The sequence below is a fragment of the Budorcas taxicolor genome, chromosome 15 (genome assembly GCF_023091745.1).
Source record: "Budorcas taxicolor isolate Tak-1 chromosome 15, Takin1.1, whole genome shotgun sequence".
Taxonomy (NCBI): Eukaryota; Metazoa; Chordata; class Mammalia; order Artiodactyla; family Bovidae; genus Budorcas; species Budorcas taxicolor.
The window spans coordinates 40528457-40549700 of NC_068924.1; the positions used below are offsets into that span (position 1 = coordinate 40528457).

Sequence of the window (21244 nt, forward strand, 5' to 3'; positions counted from 1 at the left end):
GGACGCCCACGGGGCCTGACCGAGGGTGAGAAGAGACAGGCCATCCGGCCCACGCTTCCCTGGCGTCCCTGAGTCCTGGCAACCAGAAAAAGGGTTGAGAGCGGGCAGGTGGGATCCACGCGAGAAGCCCAGCGATCGAGCGGTGGAACGCTGAGCCGAGCTCCCTGCGGAAGCCTGGAGGTTTCTGCGCGAGAACAAGCGGCATACCCCTAGAGGTGGAATCTGCCGGCCCAGGACTGGGACTCGTGGCGCGCCCTCTCCGGGAGCCTCGGCTCTGGGGCAGCCAGCGCGGGCGAGGGTGGAGGTTCTGGAGCGTCCCTGGAGGGCGGGGGCCAGGGGCGGCCAGCAGGTGGGGCCCCGGGCCGGACTCCGCCTCCCGCACCCTCCCCGTTGGTCCGCGACCGCCCAGCCCCGGCCCCTCTTCCGAGCCCGAGCGCGATTGGTGGCGGCGCTTGTCGCTCGGAGGGGGCCGGGCCGCTGGGCCCCGCGGTTCTCCCTGCCGCCGCCGCCGCCGCCGCCGCCGCCGTCCTTCCAGCAGCGCGGGCGGGTCGGACCGCCAAGGCAATCGGCGCCCGGCGATGGGAAGCGGCGCGGCCGCGGATCCAGGCTGTGGCAAAGTTTCCCAGACGCTCGTATCAAGGCGCGCGGCTGCCGACCACCCGTGACTGCTCCGAGAAGGGCTCGGAGATTTTTAATTTGGAAAAATAATCCACCTCATTTCCTTTGTCAAGCTCTCTCTCACGGCGGCCAGCGGCGGGAGCTCCAAACTTGGGCACGGCGGCTCCACTGCCAGCGGTCCGGGCTTTGGAGACCGTCGGGACTCAGGTGCTCCGGCACCCGGCGGCCCCGGGCGTCCGAGGGGGTGTGATCGCGGGGGAGTCCCGGGTGCGCAGAGAGAAGGGGCCCCCGGGAGCTCTATATGGAGGAGGGAGCCCAGAATGGTGTGCACCAGGAAGACCAAAACTTTGGTGTCCACTTGCGTGATCCTGAGCGGCATGACCAACATCATATGTCTGCTCTACGTGGGCTGGGTCACCAACTACATCGCCAGCGTGTATGTGCGGGGGCAGGAGCCGGCGCCCGACAAGAAGCTGGAGGAAGACAAAGGGGACACCCTGAAGATTATTGAACGGCTGGATCACCTGGAGAATGTCATAAAGCAGCATATTCAAGGTACGGGCGCCCGGGGAAACTTGGGCAGCCCACGGGGCCGGGGAGTGCCCAGAGCCGTGCGCGGTGCGCCGAGGCTGGTGGGCATCTCTCGAGTGACTGCGGGGCTCTGAGGCCGCAGACGCTTGGCGGGGCTGCGTGTGTGTTCTTGCCTGAGTACCGGACCCTCAGTGTCGGCGGCTGTGCGCGCTTCTCCAGGGCACATGTGTGTGCGCGGGGCTCCACGCGCGGGTGTGTGCAGCTCGCTGGCGGTGTGGGGGTGCGCTGCGCACGTGTCCCAGTGTGCGTGTGACTACCGGCTAGTTGCTCGAGGGCTCTCGCGGTCGCACACAGGTCCGGTTCAGAGTGTGGGTACATGTGAACGTTGGTGTGTGTACTAGGGAGCGCTCAAAGGCAATCGAGCTCATTTGGCTACTGTTGGGCCCACGGGGAGAAGCGTGAGAGGCCCAAGTCGTTGCCATTTAGGACCTACAGGCTGCGGGACGAGCCGGAGCTGGGAAGACTGCATGGCCCTAGTCCCAGCCCGGCTGTGAGCGGCCCATAGGCGATTGGGTGTGCAGAGGGATCTGTGGCTAGGAGTGCTGTCTGAACCTCAGCGGTCTCCACCCGCACCGCAGCCCGCGGGTCCAAGACCCTCTCCAAGAGCAGGTGTTGGCTCGGTGAAGAAGCATGGGCGCCTGGAGCTCTGTCCACTGCGGTGGCGCCTCCGCCCAGGACTGGGAGAACCCACCCTGGGCTGCCAGTGAAGGCTATTCCCTCCGGTAGCTCCACTCCCAGGCCCAGGGAGTGGCCGGGGCAGAGCAAACAGATCCTCGCGCGCTAGGTCTGGAGTCTTAGGCTGAGCCGGGTGATTGCGCTCCAGGCCAGGGCTGGGGTCAAGGGGAGGATGGGGTACGAAGCGCTCTCCCCAGGCGACCCTGTCCGATGAGCTGTCAGAAGCAGCAGATAGAGAGCTCCGGCTGGGCACCACAGGTCAGAGTGTGCACGCACATGCCCGTCTCTCACGTTCACGTTTCTTTTTTCTGTGCTTCTGTTCCCCCTGTTTTCTACCAGGCATGTCAGCTTTGTAAGGGCAGGACAGCGCCAGCAGAGCCTAGTTCACCTGTCAACCAGGCAGACTTTGGCACATATCGGGTTGACTGTTCCTCTCCCAGGAGCACTCTCATTTGTTTACACACGGTTGTCCGTGTGTAAGATCCAACCTTGCATCTGCTGCCCCTGCCATGGTGGGGACAGCTGCTCTCTCTACATTCGGTTTGCTTCCCCATATGTACAGAAGTTCCTTCCCAGGGGGGAAGTTCAGGTGAGTGCAGGAGGGGTATAGGTATCCACGGTGCTTCCTGACTGATGACTTTTAAAACAAGTTCATGGCTCTGCCGCCTCTGCTTCGCAGCTCTCCTTGGTACCTGCCATGGGCTTGCATAGCAGACCAATTTATCTCTCTGATGTGCCTGTTGCTGTGTTTCTTACTTGTTCTTTTCCATCCCGTGGGTCCAGATTGACAATTAGTCAGCGGTAGAAGTACAGTGTTTGCCCCAGGGTGATTCATAATGTTCCCAGAGGGATGCAAGCCATACCTTACTTTGACATTTCTAGTTTGCCCACAGATTTTAAGAGATTTTCATTCACAGATTCTGTGTGTGTGTGTGTTAATGTTTCTGGAAAATGATCCTCTTGTGCTTTCCAGTCTGGTCAGGGAGGAGGTGAGCAAGATACTACATTGGGAAGCAGTGAGGAGATCTTGGGGTCATGGGCTCATCCCAGAGTGCACCCTTGTCATGCTGAATGTGGACCGTATCATGTGATTTATAAGACTCTACGTGAAAATGAGTGCGGTGTGGAAGCTGAAAGGAGTCTTTGTGTTTTTGCTCCCAGGAAACCTTATAGCTATGCCTTGTTTGAAACTTTCAAGTGTATATCTGAAAAAATTGAGAGGGGAAGAAAAAAAGAGGGAGCATTATCCTTTAAACACATGGTGATCCAGCTCTCTTGTGTATGTGCAATGACTGTATTATGAGTCCTGTGGATATTCAGGAAAGGCCAGATTCTCAGCTGGAGAGGTAGAAGCCCTGGCTCACAGTGGGGTGGGGAAGGGCCAGTGACTTAGCAAAGACTAGCCATGAGGCAGGGGGAGGCATAGGATGCTTGGCTGTTGTGCCACAGTGGTGTTGCCACAACTAGTGACAGCACCCCGGTAATGCTGGAGCCACCCTTGAGCAAGTATTTGGGGGAATTTAAAGTAAAATTTGGCTTCCCTGGCGGCCCAGCTGGTAAAGAATCTGCCTGCAATGCGGGAGACCCAAGTTCAGTTCCTGGGTTGGGAAGATCCCCTGGAGAAGGGAATGGCTACCCACTCCAATATTCTTGCCTGGAGAAGTCCATGGACAGAGGAGCCGGGTGGGCTAGGGATTTATCTTACTTATGTAAGGGGCCTATGGCATTTGGGATGGACAGGGAGGCCTGGCGTGCTGCGATTCATGGGGTCACAAAGAGTCGGACACAACTGAGCGACTGAACTGAACTGAAGTGCCACTTTCTGAAGGCAGAGGGTGGGAAGGGAAAAGATCAGAGGCTTGTCCTTGATGATATGGGCCATTTACGTGATTTCCACTGTCGAGTTTCCTCTAGTTAGTAGGGAGGGCCTTTTGAGCAAACCAGTTTACTCTGCTAAGCTCAGGGGGAATAGGGATAATGATAATAGTTAGTAGCTAAAAATTATATAGCACCAGCTGTGTGCCAGGCATTATTTAAGTACTTTATGTACGTTGACTTATTTAATTCTCCTCCCCCTATGAGGTAAGTATGTAAGCTCCGTTTTACATATGGAGAGCTTATATAATTTGTCTAAGGTACAGAGATTTAAACCAAGCTCATGTTGCTTCAGGACCTGTGTTCTTAACCGCATGCTAGGCTGTCCCTTAAGAGGGTCAATGAGTCACAGGGGCAGCAGGGCTCTGCTAGAGTCCCTGGATGGTGGGAGTGGGTGTCGGAGTTGGAGACGTCAGAGGGTGGCCGAGGGATGACGGAGTCATAGCCTTTCCGCCTGGAGAATCTTCCATAGTTAAACTCAGGAAGCTCTGGGTTTTGTTTCACACCAAAAGGCAGAGGTTACATTCACATAAGAAGTGTTTGTGGAACACCCAGGACAGTTCCTGGCACATTCTTCTGAGAGTGTGTGTTGGATGGCTGAGTAGATGAATGAATGAGCACACAGTGTGGGTGCCCAGGGCACTGGTTAGTCATTAATAAAAGCATTTCCACTCTCGAATGACTATGTTTTGCTTTGGAGCCTTGCACAGGCTCCTCTTTGCTTTGGAAGGAAAGTTGTCCTGGAAGCTGCAGATGTCACAAAATGTTCTACTGGATGTTGCATAGGACTTGCAATTAGAAGAGGCTTTGGAGCGTCACCCTGGAGCTGCGTTCTAGTCATGACTGAAAAGTTTATTTTCCTCTTGGGGTTGCAGTGATATTTCATTTTAATTTGTTTTCTGATTGAATGATTTAATTAGATGGTGTTTGGGAATCTCTTGGGAAAGTAAATTGCAGTTTTGATAATTATTTTTTAACCAGATAGATGGTAAATGAGAGGGTGGATAACTCTGGATTTTAAAAATAGCATCCTGATGGATTGGAAACACAAAACAAGTATTAGTACAGGTTTGGTCTTGGAGGAGAAAGATGGAATTGCTGGAGGGGGTGCAGTGGGTTAAGTATAGAGTGTGAAGGCGGCTGGAGTGTCGGAGAGCTTAGGAAATGGAAGTGTGGGTTCACATCTTACTGTAGAAGTCGAGTAGAAACCCATACAGCTTTTCATTTTTCTTGGTTAGCATCTCTTGAATATAAAAAAGAATGAGCCAACATTAAATAAAATATTTTAAAATGTATAAAATTCCTCTAATTCATTCTAATCTAACACAACTATTTTGTATTTTGGCATTGCCTTCTAGCTTTGTCCTTCTGCCTCCATATTTAAAAATGCAGGTGTAGTCATGGTTTACATGTAATTTCATATTCTGCTTTCCTCAGTTTACTTTTCGTTAGAAGCATTTTTTCAATATTTGCTACATAGTTTATTGATTTTGTTGTTGTTGTTCAGTTGCCCAGTGGTGTCCAACTCTTTGCAACCCCATGGACTGCAGCAAGCCAGGCCTCTCTGTCCCTCACCCTCTCCTGAAGTTTGCCCAAGTTCATGTCCATTGCATTGGTGATGCCCTCGTCGTTTTCTGTCCTCAATCTTTCCCAGCATCAGGGACTTTTCCAATGAGTCAGCTGTTTGCATCAGATGACCAAAATACTGGAGTTTCAATTTCAGCATCAGTCCTTCCAACGAGTATTCAGGGTTGATTTCTCTTATTGATTCAGTCCTTATTTACTGGAGGCCCAGTATGTGCCAGGCACCACACTGAGTGGTGGCTTTGGATACAGAGGTGAATCCATACCCTCCTAGTCCCTGTTGCAGTGAACACGTTTTTGAAGGACGATAGTATACCTCTTCTTCAACACAGTTTGGGTTTGAGTTAGCCAGTATACTGAAAACCTGATTAAAGAAGAAACTAAAACAAAATATCACATACATGCATTAAATATTTTGTTTTACTGTGCATGTATTTCTCAGCTTTTTGATGGAAGGCCAAGGCTTTATCTTTGGTATGGATCTGTTAAAGAAAACAGAACTAGAAATCTGACTTTGTAAACAGCTTCTTCATGGAATAAGCCACTCCCATAAAGTGCTGTTTACAAAGTCTGATTTCTAGTTCTGTTTTCTTTAATGTTCACTGAGAACTTGAAGGTACTTATGAAGCAGTGTAGTGGCCCACATTTTTATTACTTTGGTCTTTTGCAGTGACTTTGTTCATGAGTAATTTAACTGCTATTTATGTGATGAGTTCTATAAAGTCTTTCCAAAGCTTTAAATTAATTTTGTTAGAAATAACTCTAAATTTTTAGCAATGGTCTTCCATTGGCCATTGGTCATATAATATGTGATTAAGTTATGCTGTTACGATGGCAAGTTCCAAGATTCTAAACACATTTGGAAACAAACCCAGTGTACTCTTGGTTGCCTTATAACGCCATTGTTAGCTGGAGATGTGAATGGGGTGAGGGAGAGAAATTGACACAGGGACAATCGCATCCTGTTTGGTTTTGTTTTTCATGGAGAGAATGAAAACATGCTTAATCTAGAGAGGCAATTAACTGGAGATTTCTTAAAGAGAGGGCTTCCCTGGTGGTTCAGCTGGCAAAGAATCCGCCTGTAATGTGGGAGACTTGGATTCAATCCCTGGGTTGGGAAGATCCCCTGGAGAAGGGAACGGCTACCCACTCCAGTATTCTGGCCTGGAGAATTCCACGGACTGTGTAGTCCATGGGATTGCAAAGAGTCCGACGTGACTGAGTGACTTTCACTTTCACTTTCTTTCTTAAAGAGAACTTTTACTGTATTTTTAGTGACTGCATAATATTCCACCATCAGTATACCATTATTGATTTAACCCCTTGCCTATTATTGAACATTTTCTTTTCTATTATAACTAATCAGAAATAAACATCTTTACCTCACTGTGTTCTTCTTTCGAATGACTTTAATGGTGCATTTCCACAAATGGGATTATTATTGACTCAAAAAATATGAGCAATTTTTATGAAAGATTGTTTTTCAAAAGGAAAATCTTTCTATGCAGCCAATGGCAATATAATATTGTACCTGCTTCTCAGAGCCTGGCCAGCCTTGGGTGTTACCCTTCAACTGTTTCCGGGCAAATGTAACCGCTATCAAATCCTCTGTTCTTTTGCTCTGTACTCCCTTGATTGCTGTAGAACTTAGCATCTTCTCCTGAGCCTTTTGCTCTGTACTCTCTTGATTACTGTAGAACTTAGCATCTTCTCCTGAGCCCTGTGTTTGTTTTAATTTTGTACTGGTGTCTTTTGCTGGTTTTTCTCTTGGGATATCAGTGTTTGCGATTTGTGTATTTTATGTATGTGTTTTATTTCCATATATCATTAATTGATGAAATTTATATCATGCCTGTATTCTATTTTATATACACATAATTTTTGCTTTGCACATATGCTTTAGGGCAGTGATTCTCAAACTCTGTCCCCAGGAGCCCCAAGCTTCTAGAAGGTTTGATCTGAGACTTAAGAAATAGAAGGGTCAAGTGAGGTCTCTTTGATCCCTCCTTTCCTCATTCTCTCCCCTCTATGCAACCAATGTTGTTTCTCTTTCATCTGTCTTATATTTGGTTTTCTGTAAGATATTTCACTTTTTAAAGGACTCTGCTTTCTTTTTAAAAAGGGGTTGAAAATCACTATTTTGGAAGAAAAGGAAACATCATACTTAGATTTATTTGAGGGATGATGGTAGAGTAAAGAATTTAAGAGAGTAAATAAATCTAAAATGAAATTGAATTCCTGGGTGGTATTCTTGTAACATCTATTTACCTTTCTGAATACCATGATTAATAATGTATTACATTATATGACTAATTTCTAAATCCATTATCTTACTTCACTGAGTCAAGACCATCCGAACAATGGGAGAAATGGATTAGTAACTGCTTTTGTTTCCTAAAATTTTATTAGGCATAGTATGTGGATATTGTACCAGTAACAGTAATTAATTCAGTAACAGTAGGTTGGTCACCAAAATTACAAACACATATATAGTCCCTAAAAATCGGGAAATATCCAAGGCCCAGTTGTTGGGAGGGTTTTTTTTCTTTTTGTCTCCTTATAGCTTTTGGATGTTACTGAGAATTGGCTGATGTCCTTCTCATCTGATCCCTGACTTGGCAGGGTTGTAAAGAAGAGGATATGATGTTTGCAAAATGCTTGAAGATTATTTGAGGAAAGGGTGTCATTTAAAGAGTAAACTTATTTGTCCTTCGGAATGAACGGTGGCATGTGAAATTATAATAGTAACAGAAATTCATATTTTGAGAGAGTCCAATAGCAAAATTTAGAGGTTGAGCCCAATTATCTTTATTAATAGCCCAGGTCCATATCTTCATGGAGTAGAAAAGCCTTGCCAAAGAATACGACTTTTTTTTACCATGGCCAAAGAATTTTCATTTTTATCCAGAAGTGTGTAGGCTGTAAAATAAATGAATTCCACATTCTTTCCCACTCACTTGACATAAATTGTTATTTGCCCTTGATAAGTAGGTTGATGTAGAGCCTCAAGGAGAATTCAGAATGAAATGTTGGAGAGCCACAGTTTGTTTTTCTGGTTTGTGAGGGCCTTGAAGCGCAGCTTCAGTTACTCGGATTTAGGTGGTCTGTTTGTTTTTAAAGGTGTTTGTGGGGTCCAGAGCCAGTGCGCGGTTGCTGGAACATCTTCACTACTGTCCTACAGGATTTCTGATGTCACTTAACTTGGGAAGTTGAATGGGCTGCTGCCTTGACGTAGAGCTTGGGAGTCTCTTTAGGATTGTTGCCAGTTTTCGTTGCTTGTGTTCTGTTCTGGAGACTAGGACAGATAGGGTGCCTTGTGAGAGGCATATTGGAGGGCAGCCCAGATTGAGCTGATATTACACAGAAGGTCCTTTGGGGAAACACCAAACTGAGTATGAGTGATGACTATAGCCAGAAGGCGCCAAGGTGGGATCTGGGGAGAGAGAGATGCTGGAAGGGCAGTCCATCAGTGTGGCATGGGCGCTGTGGTAGAGAGCAAGGGGCCGAGAGGGTTGGGTCCACTGGCGGATGGTCTAGATTCTGTAAATGGTGGATTGTACTTCTATGCTGACCTTGAAGGTCTCCCTAGGGCTGCAGTGCCTTGAATTCTGCAAAGACTTGATAATTCCATTGCGCCTACAGTTGTCAACTTATCAAATGTCACTTTGCCTTCTGGGTCAAAGTGAGTGCCATTCCACAGGGCAATGCTTGAGCACAGGTGTTCTCGATGCTCCCTGCTCTTCACACACATGCCTTCACATGCAGAGCACACGCCCCAGGGGAGGGCCAGGACCACGCACATCCCAACATGTTGCATTCATTCTCACTCCATCCCTCTCTCTCCGACTTGAGAAAGCATATTAATATGCAAGGGAATGTGATAACCTTGAAATGGCTTCAGTTCGTAGTTGATCATTCATATGCTTTGGTACTTAAATTATTGTTAATAACACATTACTGCAAACGGTTCCAATTTACAATATGTTGTGACAATGACTGAAAACAGCTGCTGTTCTGGACTCTTCGGTGTGAGTCTGTGTACTCTATGGACCCAGCTGAATGCAGCCCACTGGAGCTTTAAGCAAGAGGATTCCTGATAGTGTGAACACTAATGCTTTGGTAGTTTTTTCTGGCTACACAATTATAGATTAAAATATGTTGCTAGGGCAGATCATCCCAGTCAGTAGGCATGTATTTCTGAGATGTAGTTCTCTTTCACTGCCCAGCATTCAGTTTTAGTTTCATGAAGGTTTGCTTTTGGGAGATGAAGCTGCCCTTAGTGACGCCAGTGGAAAGCCTTCAGTGTCCAACTCTAATGAGAGGGACAGACTTCCTTTATGATGGTATTGCTGAAATGGTACTGGGGCTGGCAGACACACTTTGTTGGGCTACGTTTGTTATCACTATCTTCTCTGAGGTCACATAAACACAGTGTTTGGAGAGATCCAGAGAAGTGACATTAGCACTCATCTCCTCAGGACAGACAAGAGCAATGGAAAATGATGCCTGAAGAGGAGGCTAAGGCCAGCTCTTCGGCATGATTGGGTTCATTCCACCCATGTCCAGAGTTTAAGATTCAGGGTAGAGCACCTATTTGAGATGGTTAAATGCTGCATCTATACTTAACTTTTCATTATTATTTTGTAAAATTTTTGTTTACTTATTTATTTTTGGATGTTCTGGGTCTTTGTACATGGAGCCTCTCTGGTTGCAGCAAGCAGGGGCTTCTCTTGTTGCAGAGCGTGGGCTCTAGATAGGAAGGCCCAGGAGGTGCACCATCTCCTCTTGCGGTACACAGTCTTGTTGCTCCGAGGCATGTGGGGTCTTTCTGGACCAGGGATCAAACCTATGTCCCTGAATTGCCAGGTGGATTCTTAACCGCTGGACCAGCAGGGATGTTGCTTCTAAAGTTCTGGTGCCTGGTTTGGCTTCAGTGGTCTGACTTGCTTATCCGTCTCTGTCCTGTGGGAGCTTAGAGTTAAAAAGGCCACTGAGACCCTGCAGGAGAGGGAAGGCAGTTCAGCGACCAGGGCAGGATTTGAAACTTGGACTAATAAGTGTCATGTTAGTGGTATATTAGGACTTAGGAATACAAGATTGCTTGGGACAAGGAATATAAGAGTTAGAAAGCTAGGGAGAGATTTGAAACTACAGAAATGCCAAATGAGAATGAAAGTTAAGGAGAGATTTGAAGTTACAGAAATGCCAAATGATAATCTTAGCCAACCCCTTGATTTACTTTAAGAGCAACAGGCATATAAAGAATTGAAGCTGGATGATATCAAAGGGAAGAGAGGACGAGAACTACGCCTATGGGTCAGAGACTGGGCTCGGTGCTGTCCACCCATGACCGCCTTTTAGCATCACTGCATGTGAGGGAGAGTTTGAGAGGTGAGAACGCTGAGACATAGTGACTTAGAGAGTTTGCCCAAGGTCACAGAGCTGCTAGGTGGCGAAGCCAAGAAGGGAAACTGTCTCCAGCATTTGTGCTCTCTCCAGAAGAGAAAAGAAGACGACAGTCTCATGGAGGAGGGACTGGAAGATCATTTTATCAAAGATGGTTTTCAAATGTAAGCTTAGAGGCCTTAGGTCTAGCAAGAGACTGATGAAAAAGGGATCCAGGCAGGCGGCTTGCTTTGTCCTCGTATAATTAAGGATCCTCGGAGTTGGGGTGCCAGCAAGGGAGGCTCCGGAAACCCTTCCTCTGGAATCACTGTGAGCCCCTCAGGAACTTGGCCTCATAGGAAAAGCAGGGTGTGCTGGCTGCAGGCTGGACCTCATTCAGGTCTCACATGTGACTTTCAAACTCCTGCAGTGCTTTCCCGTGCACTGGCACAGTCAGGTGGCTCCTGGGGTGACCAATAGTCTTGCTTGACGTCCCCTCTTTCTAAAAAGTGTATTTATGTATCAGCCACACTGCGTGGCATGCAGGATCTTAGTTCCCTGACCAGGGATCGAACCTGCACCGCCTGTAGTAGAAGTCTGAAGTCTTAACCACTGGGTTGCCAGGGACTTTCCCTTTTTTAAAACTGAAAATCTTGTGTCCACAGAGGACCCTCAACATTGGGAAAACCTGGAGAGCTGGTCATCCTCAGCTTCTCAAGCTGATAAATTCTTTTCAGTGGTAACTCCTAGCATCATGGTAAAAATAGCTCTTCTGATTGCACCACATCTGTGTCTCTGCTCTCTGATCTTAAACGTTGACTTTGTCCAAGAGTGGCAGAGGGGATGGTGAGGGTCTGGCAGCCCCTGCCCCATTTGCTCTGCCCCCACAAGCTGCCTCCTCTCTTGTTATTCATTCTGCCTTAATACTCCCTGTTTTTTTTTGTTTTTGTTTTGTTTTTTTTTTTTTTCAGCTGTCTGAGCCTTTCAGGATTTGGAAAGGAAAAAACAATTGCTGTAAAGGAAAGCTCTAATAAAGTGGTTTGGGCACAAAACATCAGCAGCTGTTTATTTGCCCAAAACAGTAGGAGTCCGTATTAATAACCTTGTGAGTTATATGCTGGGAAGTTAAAAGTAAGCAAAAATCTTACTTGAGACCCACAGATGTCACTTTATTCCTTTATTGAACTAATCTCTCTTCCTGTTTATGCTGGTGACATTTTCTATTATCCATGTGGAGGATCCTTTTTGATCTTCTGTTTCAGATTTATTTAGCTCTGCCTGGGTAGGGTCCCAGAGCAGAGAGGTTTTCTGGTTTCTCTTTATTGCAGTTATGATCCTTTGTGTTTATGTGGTTCCTGCCTCAAAGGATCTTGATGAGTGGGACAGGCTTTTTGTAATTAATCATCATCATATTTCTCTGAAGGGAGAGAAGGAGCCACCAAGTATTGGGAGGGGTGTTGGTAAGGCTTTAGACCTGCCTCACAGTTGGAGAAGCAGTCTTTTAACATTTCTAAATCTCACTTTAATAATAAACTGATCCTCTGATTTACTTTGCTTTCTAAAAAGAGTATATGGGAGGAAAGTATAACAGGCAAGAATTATGATGCATACGCTCCAAGACTATAATTGGGCCAGACTTTAAAAAATTTTTTATTAGAACCTGAGGGCCCTCCCCAGTGGCTCAGTGGCAAAAACAAAAACAACCCACCAGCAATGCAGGAACCACAGGAGACGTGGGTTTGATCCCTGGGTTGGGAAGATCCCTGGAGGAGGCATGGCAGCCCACTCCAGTATTCTTGCCTGGAGAATCTCCATGGACAGAGGAGACTGGTAGGCTACAGTCCATAGGGTTGCAAAAAGTAGGACACGACTGAAGTGACTTAGCATGCATACATGAGGATTTATATTAGAAGGAGAATCCAAAGGAAAATAATGGAAGAAAATTTTATCAATGATTCAAAAATTAAAATAAAAGAACAAACGAGAGGAGGGGTTGTATAAATAGCTCTGAACTTGTCTAGAGAAGAAACTGGAAGAGGCAGAGAATCAATATCTGTTGAGCACCTATAATATGCTAAATGCTTTATGTGAAAACTCATTTTAACTTTGTAGGCAACCCTGTGGGATTATGTTGTTACCCCCATTTTACAGATGAGGAAATCAAGTCTCAGTGACTGTAGTTAACTTGTCCAAGGCGATGCAGTTAATAAGTTACCTTTCTGAAGCTCCTTAGTATGGAACTAGGCACACTCTTGTTTTTCTGCTCCAGTGATGCTAAGCAAGAGAAAATAGGATCACCCCCCTCTCAGTAGGAGGGTTGCAGGTGATACTAGAAGGATTCATGAGAGCAGCAGGACCCTGAGGTGAGTTACCAAGTGACTGTTTTGTCAGTGCCCTTCCCTGGAGGTACAGGAGGTGGCCTGTGCCAGGGGTTGTCAGGGTGGAGTGCTGTGGAAGGCTGAGACAGACTGCAGGCCTGGCCCTTCACACCCAGCAATATCTCTGTTTCTAGGAGAAGACTTCAGTTCAGTTCAGTCGCTCAGTCGTGTCTGACTCTTTGCGACCCTATGAACCACAGCACGCCACGCCTCCCTGTCCATCACCAACTCCTGGAGTCCACCCAAACCCAAGTCCATTGAGTTGGTGATGCCATCCAACCATCTCATCCTCTGTCGTCCCCTTCTCCTCCTGCCTTCAATCCCTTCCAGCATCAGGGTCTTTTCCAGTGAGTCAGCTCTTCGCATCAGGTGGCCAAAGTGTTGGAGTTTCAGCTTCAACATCAGTCCTTCCAAAGAACACCCAGGACCGATCTCCTTTAGAATGGACTGGTTGAATCTTCTTGCAGTCCAAGGGACTCTCAAGAGTCTGCTCCAACACCACAGTTCAAACGCATCAATTCTTCAGCGCTCAGCTTTCTTTATAGTCCAACTCTCACAACCATACATGACCACTGGAAAAACCATAGCCTTGACTAGATGGATCTTTGTTGGCAAAGTAATGTCTCTGCTTTCCAGTATGCTGCAAGGTTGGTCATAACTTTCCTTCCAAGCAGTAAGCGTCTTTTAATTTCATGGTTGCAGTCACCATCTGCAGTGATTTTGGAGCCCCCCAAAATAAAGTCAGCCACTGTTACCACTGTTTCCCCATCTATTTCCCATGAAGTGATGGGACCGGATGCCATGATCTTAGTCTTCTGAACGTTGAGCTTTAAGCCCACTTTTTCAATCTCCTCTTTCACTTTCATCAAGAGACTCTTTAGCTCTTCACTTTCTGCCATAAGGGTGGTGTCATCTGCATATCTGAGGTTATTGACAATTTCTCCCAGCAATCTTGATTCCAGCTTGTACTTCTTCCAGCCCAGCATTTCTCATGATGTACTCTGCATATAAGTTAAATAAGCAGGGTGACAATATACAGCCTTGACGTACTCCTTTTCCTATTTGGAGCCAGTCTGTTGATCAATGTCCAGTTCTAACTGTTGCTTCCCAACCTGCATATAGGTTTCTCAAGAGGCAGGTCAGGTGATCTGGTATTCCTATCTCTTTCAGAATTTTCAACAGTTTATTGTGATCCACACAGTCAAAGGCTTTGGCATAGTCAATAAAGCAGAAATAGATGTTTTTATGGAACTCTCTTGCTTTTTCCATGATCCAGCAGATGTTGGCAATTTGATCTCTGGTTCCCCTGCCTTTTCTAAAACCAGCTTGAACATCTGGAAGTTCATGGTTCACGTATTGCTGAAGCCTGGCTTGGAGAATTTTGAGCATTACTTTACTAGCCTATGAGATGAGTGCAATTGTGCAGTAGTTTGAGCATTCTTTGGCATTGCCTTTCTTTGGGATTGGAATGAAAACTGACCTTTTCCAGTCCTGTGGCCACTGCTGAGTTTTCCAAATGTGCTGACATATTGAGTGTAGCACTTTCACAGCATCATCTTTCAGGATTTGAAATAGCTCAACTGGAATTCCATCACCTCCACTAGCTTTGTTTGTAGTGATGCTTCCTAAGGCGTACTTGACTTCACAGACTTAAGTGTGAGCAAAACCATCTCCTCTGCTCATTCAGAGCAAAGCTTCACTGAAGTGTCTTCCAGGATCAGGGGATAGGGTCAAGTTGGAGGCTATGAAGGGGAGCGTTGCATACAGAGGAAACTGCAGACATGTCCAGGTTTGCCCATAATTCCCATTTAATCAAGAAAGGAATATATCTGGGCTCAGGTGCATAGAATGTGGGCCCTAGTTCTGTGGGCAGGTGTTGGAGATGGGCCCCAGATCTGGCACTGAGGCTTGGGTTGGAGGCCTGGGATGGTTGGAAGAAACTACTTCTAAGTTCCTGTTCCTCTCTGCTTTGACTCAGAGTTTGACAGTGAACTGGGAGGTATTCCTATCTTCTGTTGGTCACGCAGTCAGATTCTTTCCTTCCTTCTTCCAGCTAGCTTTTATTAAGCACCTAGTAAGTGGTGGAGGTAAATCAGTGGGATGAAGACAGACATATGAAGGGTTTGCAATGAAGTGAGGTAGTCAGGTGCCTTCTGATAAGGAGAGGCTTGAAGAAAACTAGGTGTGAGCTCTGTCTGGGGTAACAGTTCCAGGTGGAAGAAACACCCAGCGCACAAGGGCCAAGGCAGGAGTGGACCTGGTGTCTGTGGATTGAGAATAGTGTGGCCAGGGCAGAGTGACTGTGGGAGAAAGGGGAACGGGATGAGGTCAGAGAGGGCCAGTCGGGGAGCAGGCTGTACGGGCCTTGGAGGACACTGTGGAAGAAATGCCCTGGGAGAAAGGGGGAGCCCTGGGAAGGGGTTGCAGAGGAGCCCAGCTTTTAAAGGCAACAATCCAGGCTTTTCTGTGGCTTTTCTGTGGGCTTGACTCTGTGCCAGGCGTGTATGTAGGACACAGTCCTTTGCTTTGAAAATCTCATCGTCAGGCTAGGAAGACAACCCACGAAACAGGTGACGATCTTTTGCAAACTAACAAATGTAGTGAGGGTTAATACTGAATTCTCGATGAGTGTGCTGGTAGTGCAGACTCTATGGAGGAGCTGGGATTTAATGACACACCTTTGGTGAATGAGGAGGGTTTAGAGGAGTGGAATAGAGAAGATTAGGAGAGGGCAAGTTCAGGCATTAAGTAAAGCCAACAATTACCTGGAAGAGGGAAACTGGAGTCTTGTGAATCATGGCACAGCGTGTGCAGGCAGACGGTGGCTGGAATCAGCACGGCCCTTTACATACTGGGTGATCTTGGGCAAGTCTCTTCACTTCCCTGTGCCTCAGTTCCCGCAGCTATGGACATGAGGATGACTGCTCCTTAGACCCTGTAGGATTGTTGTGCTGTTTAAGAGTTGAAAATAATTGAAGTGCTATTTAAATGCGGAATGGACAGCACCCCACCCTGCCTATCACGTGGTGGGCGTGTGGGGAAGCACGTTCTTTCCTTCAGTCTTCCACTTTCCCTCTTCCCTTTGTTCCCACCACCTTTTCTTCTTGGAGCTGGCATAGAAAATACGGTCAGAGATACATTTTCTGGTTGTAACACCTAGACTATCAACCTTGATCCCTGTTTCAGTGCAGCTGACAGGATGAGTGTGTTAGGACTTCCCCAGTTAAGGCCAGCCTGGGATGGTTCAGCTTTTGAACTGTGGTGTTGGAGAAGACTCTTTAGAGTCCCTTGCTTGGCCTGCAAGGAGATACAACCAGTCCATCCTAAAGGAAATCAGTCCTGGGTGTTCATTGGAAGGACCGATGTTGAAGCGGAAACTCCAATACTTTGGCCACCTGATGCGAAGAGCTGACTCATTGGAAAAGACCCTGATGCTGGGAAAGATTGAGGGCAGGAGGAGAAGGGGATGACAGAGGATGAGATGGTTGAATGGCATCACTGACTCAATGGACATGAGTTTGGGTAAACTCCGGGAGTTGGTGATGGACAGGGAGGCCTGGTGTGCTGTGGTTCATGAGGCTGCAAAGAGTCGGACACGACTGAGTGACTAACTGAACTGAACTGAACTGAGATGGTTCAGAAGTGAGGTTAGAGGGGAGCCCAGCCTCACACTGTGACATTTAAACACCTGGAGTGTCTCAGTTTGATGTGACTGTTGCCTGGAAATCTTTAAGCCCGAAGGCCTGGGGACCTGCCCTCAATTGTAGAGAAATATTTGTTTTGTAAAATAAGGCCCACTTGGCATCACAGTGGTCCGGGGACGATGTTAGGAATGCACTGTTTGTAGAAACCTGGTGGGAGAGTTATGCAAAGGTATCCTGTTACCTGGTCAGAGAATCTCTTTTCCTCAAATCCCTGGTGGTGGAAGAGCCTCCTGGAGGAGAGAAGTGTTTTCTTCCATCTCAACCCACCTCCCAACAGAACTGGAGCTGCAGCAGCCTGTCTTCCTGCTGGGGGGAATTTGATTTAACACAAAGCAACGTGACTTATAATTTCAATTGCAGGCAGGAAGGTGTGATTTAAGACAATTGTCAGGAAGATTCAATTTAATCTTTTCTTTCTTTCTTCTCTACAAAATGTGCATTTTGTTGCATGATCTAATTTTAATATACATTCTTTACAACTCAAAGATAGATGTAGTTTCATATTGAGAAGGTACATTCTACATTTTTTTAAAAAGTACTTATCTGTTTAAAGTCCTTTTTGAGAAAGATCTCTTACTAATGACAGAAAACTGAGGGATGGTTTTGCTTTTTTACTAGAGAGAGTTGAAGTATATCATTATGAAACTTCCTGGACAATAAACCATTTCTTGATTAGTGGGAATTTTTTTTTTGATCACTGAAGAGTAGGGGGATAAGAATTGCCTTAACAAAACAAAATAATTCTTTTATGTACCTAAAACTATACAACTGTGAATGTTTTTCAACAACAGCTAGTTGTTTGTTTTCTTTTTCTTATTTTAGCAAAACTGCATATGTATTTTTTGGTTTGTAATTACTTTAGAAGTACAGAAATTATGCATTGATTTTTAGAAATCAAAAATTAAATCTTATTTCACTCTGGTCACTATTAGAAACAAAATATTGTGTTGTGCAGCTCTATGCAGCCCCTTCCCTCTTTATTCATCTATTAAACAAAAAAGTTGAGCTGTCCATCTTTGGCAGTTCCCAAGTCTTATGTCAACTGTGAAGGCTGTTGTCTGAAGGCTCTTTATTGAGATTCAGGGTATACTAGAACCAGAAGGCACAAGAGGACCCTCACCCTCAAACTTTGTGCTGAGGGATGCACGACCCAGAGCAACTTGGTGACTGACCTAAGGATCCTCCTCTGGGTGCCAGAGATTCTGGGATGGGGGTGGAGAAGTCCTGAGTCAGGTCTAGAAAATTCCCCTCTATATCCAGTTACTCCCTTCAACATGAGAAGAAACTTCCGCAGTGAGAAGTAACCCTTTGTTGTGTATTCTCAGATGAAGTCGGGTGCTCCAGGGACAAAGGATGGGCAGATTTCTTTCTATGGGGTGAGGCTGGAGGGCCCCTGTCTGGGTCCTTGGGGCCTGCACCCCAGCACCTGGCATCCTCTCCAGGACTGGGGACACAGTAACTGGAGCAGAACCTGTCTTCAGGTCCCGCAGCACATGGCAGCTCCTGGTGGTGCAGTCTTTGTATCAGGAGCAGGCCTCTTCCCGGCCTTTCAAACCTGCACAGTGGTGCAGATGGAGGAGGGGCAGAGATTTTGTGCCAAGGACAGGAAAAGAGAAAAAAATCAACATTTATCAGGCACTGACTAGTTGTTTGGTTGGTACTGTTAATCTTCTTTGTTTTATTAGGATTTAATCCTTAAAATCAGATCCTTAGCCCCATTTTACAGGTGAGAAAGTTGTGCTACACACTAACTGTTCATCTGCTTTCCCATTAGACTGTAAGTTCCCTGAGAGTGGAGACCGAGGCCTGTTTTTTTCCATTTTCCAGTGTTTCACTGGAAACTACATGCCAGTAGGGCATATAGTTGGGTGAATTAGGAATTTGTTGGGTGACTAAATGAATAAATAAGCCGACCTGCCTAAAACCACTTAGTAAGAGGATTCCCACCCAGGTCTCTGGCTTCAAAGTCGTCTGGAAGGGAAGCCAGGGGCCCAGAGAGCTGATTCTTGTCCCTCCAGGCTTGGGGGTGGCTTCTGTGAGGCTGTCTCACGCTGCGCCCGCCTTCTTGATCAGCGACAGGAAGACATGCAGTCCTGGGGCCTCTCTCATGGCCTCTCACGGCTTACACTGCTGTTTCAAGGTTTAATTAAAGAGAAGCCATGGCTCTGGGTGTGTGTGTGTGTGTGTGTGTGTGTGTGTATGTATGTAAAATGTGCTTTCCTCCACTGAGATCTCCCAGGAACCAGCTTGTGAGAAAAGCCTGGAGCCTTCGAGGGACCCATGATGTCTTTATTGTAATGAAGCTGTCACTTGTGGTCACTTTCAAACGAAAGCAATCCTGTGGGTACAGAAGAGGAAGGATAAACCGCACCAAAAGCAGAGAAAGACTCCAGAAAAGATGCAGCTGAACAGGATGTCTATGTTTCAGGAGGAGAGGTCAAGTTGAGATCATTTAAATGGATACCTGGTGAGTCAATTGGAAGGAGAAAGTGTAGCTTAATTTCCAAGAAAGAATAAAAAACTCCTCCGGGCCCCAGAGCTGAGAGAAAGGTAACTTTTGGCTTCTGGCTGGACTAGGTCTGCTCTCTGCCCTGAGGCCTCTGTGAGAGCCACACCCTCTCAGGGTGTCTCTGGGGTGATGGTGGTGAATTGGGAACTGCCCTTTCACACTCAGAAGGCTCCTGCAACTGTGAGAGGAGGAAGGACTCTCAAAGAATGGCTCCCGAGTCAGGAGAGGGTTTTTCCTTCCTGCTCTGTTGAAATTCCTTGGGCATCACAGGCAGGGAGCTGGTGCAGGAGCAGAGCTGGGCAGCCCAGACCTCCTGGGCCCCCGGGTGCTACCTGGCAAATCACCCGCCCATGAGTGCAGGTCTTCACAGTGACCAGCACAGCTTCTCCCATCCTTTCCAGTTGGTACAGCCAAGGCATGGTCACAGGAAGAAGTTTCTTCTCGGACTCTGCCCACCAGGACAGAGCAGCCCATTGGCAGGAGCTAAGGATTACTACAATTTTTCTTTTCCTATTATTCCCTGATATTTTCAATTTGAAAAGAGTCATTTAAGCAGTAGGGTGGAAGAGGGCATAGTGGACATAGGGGGAAAATTGAAAATGTCATTTGAAAATGACTATTCCATTCTTCTCATACCTCAGTAGGCAGATGGCTACCTCACCTTTTGCCCGTGGCCACGAGCAAATAGCCCAATGGGTGAGCTGAGGAGAGCAGTGATTTTGTTTTTCTTTTCATTTCAAACAGATTGTATAGCCCTTGGGGTATGGGGGACCAGTGGAATGAAGCTCAGAGCTGGGAAACTAATTATGCCTCCCTGCATGGCTGAGCTAGTTAATACCAAACTGTCATTGAGGCTGATTCTTCCCCGGGGCAGAAAAGCTTCCCAAATTCCTTATCAATTTCTCTTTGCCTTGAGAGCGGAGGTCTTATGGTCTTTGCCAGTTTGCAAAAACAGGAGCAAAATCCAGGAAGCTTCTGAAAGGTCTGAAATGGCAGTCTGGATTCTGATCCTAAAAGTGTCTTTCTGATATGCAGCAGCCCTGCCTCTTTCAGCTCAGACAAGGTGCTAAGATTTGGAGTCAGACCGATGTGGTTCAAATCCTGGTATGGCCAGTCATCGGTGTGATGTTGCCCAGAGTATCTAGGACTGGAAACAGATTGCTTGTCTGCTCTGTCCCTCCCCTCTCCTTAGCAACATGAACTCAACAATGGGTCACCTGAACTGTAGGCCTGCCTCACTTTGTTGATGCTAGAACTGAGACCCAACCGGGTACATGATATGGTCACCACCTGTCAGTGGAGCTCACACAAGACTAAGGGTAATCAGAAATTCATAGTGCTTTTAAATGGGTTTTTAACTTACTTATCAAGCCCATACATATCATTGAAAAATGGTTAAATATATTGTTGTTTTTGTTCAGTTGCCCAACTGTGTCCGACTCTTCTCGACCCCACGGGCTGCAGCACGCCGGGCCTCCCTGTCCCTCCCCATCACCTGTAGTTTGCTCAAGTTCATGTCCTTATTCACACTATAGGTAACAAACTGGCTATGTATTGCAATCACTCTGACTCCAGTACTTTCTGTCTCCCTTTCCCCTGATCTGGAAATCTGCAGTCCATAGTCCTAGAAGTCCCTGGCTAGCCACACGTCTCACATAGCAGTCGGTCCAATAAAATCTGTGGGTCTTTTTAAGGATAGGAAAAATGGTTTTAAATATTGGGTAGAAACATTTAAAAGTACAGCTTTTGTGATAACACGAAGATCATAAATATTCAGTTTGTGCACAATCTCAAGCAATTAGGCAGATGCGTATTTCCAGGGAGGGTATGTTACCCTGATGGCTCAGGGGGTAGGGACTGTCTATCATTTTAAAACCAGATTTCCCTGGTGACTTCAGTCTGATCGGAGAATGAAGTCTCAGAGA

General features: G+C 46.6%; 1 protein-coding gene across 2 annotated transcripts in view; it reads left to right on the forward strand.

Annotated features, from left to right (window-relative positions):
* Nucleotides 1–828: 828 nt before the first annotated feature.
* The window catches only part of GALNT18 (polypeptide N-acetylgalactosaminyltransferase 18), a 379685-nt gene continuing 359269 nt past the window's right edge, over nt 829–21244 (forward strand). For both annotated transcript variants that reach the window (XM_052652828.1, XM_052652827.1), the window contains exon 1: nt 829–1173. In XM_052652828.1, the coding sequence (XP_052508788.1) occupies nt 939–1173 (235 nt within the window). In that variant the 5' untranslated portion in view covers nt 829–938. The remainder of the gene's footprint in view (nt 1174–21244) is intronic.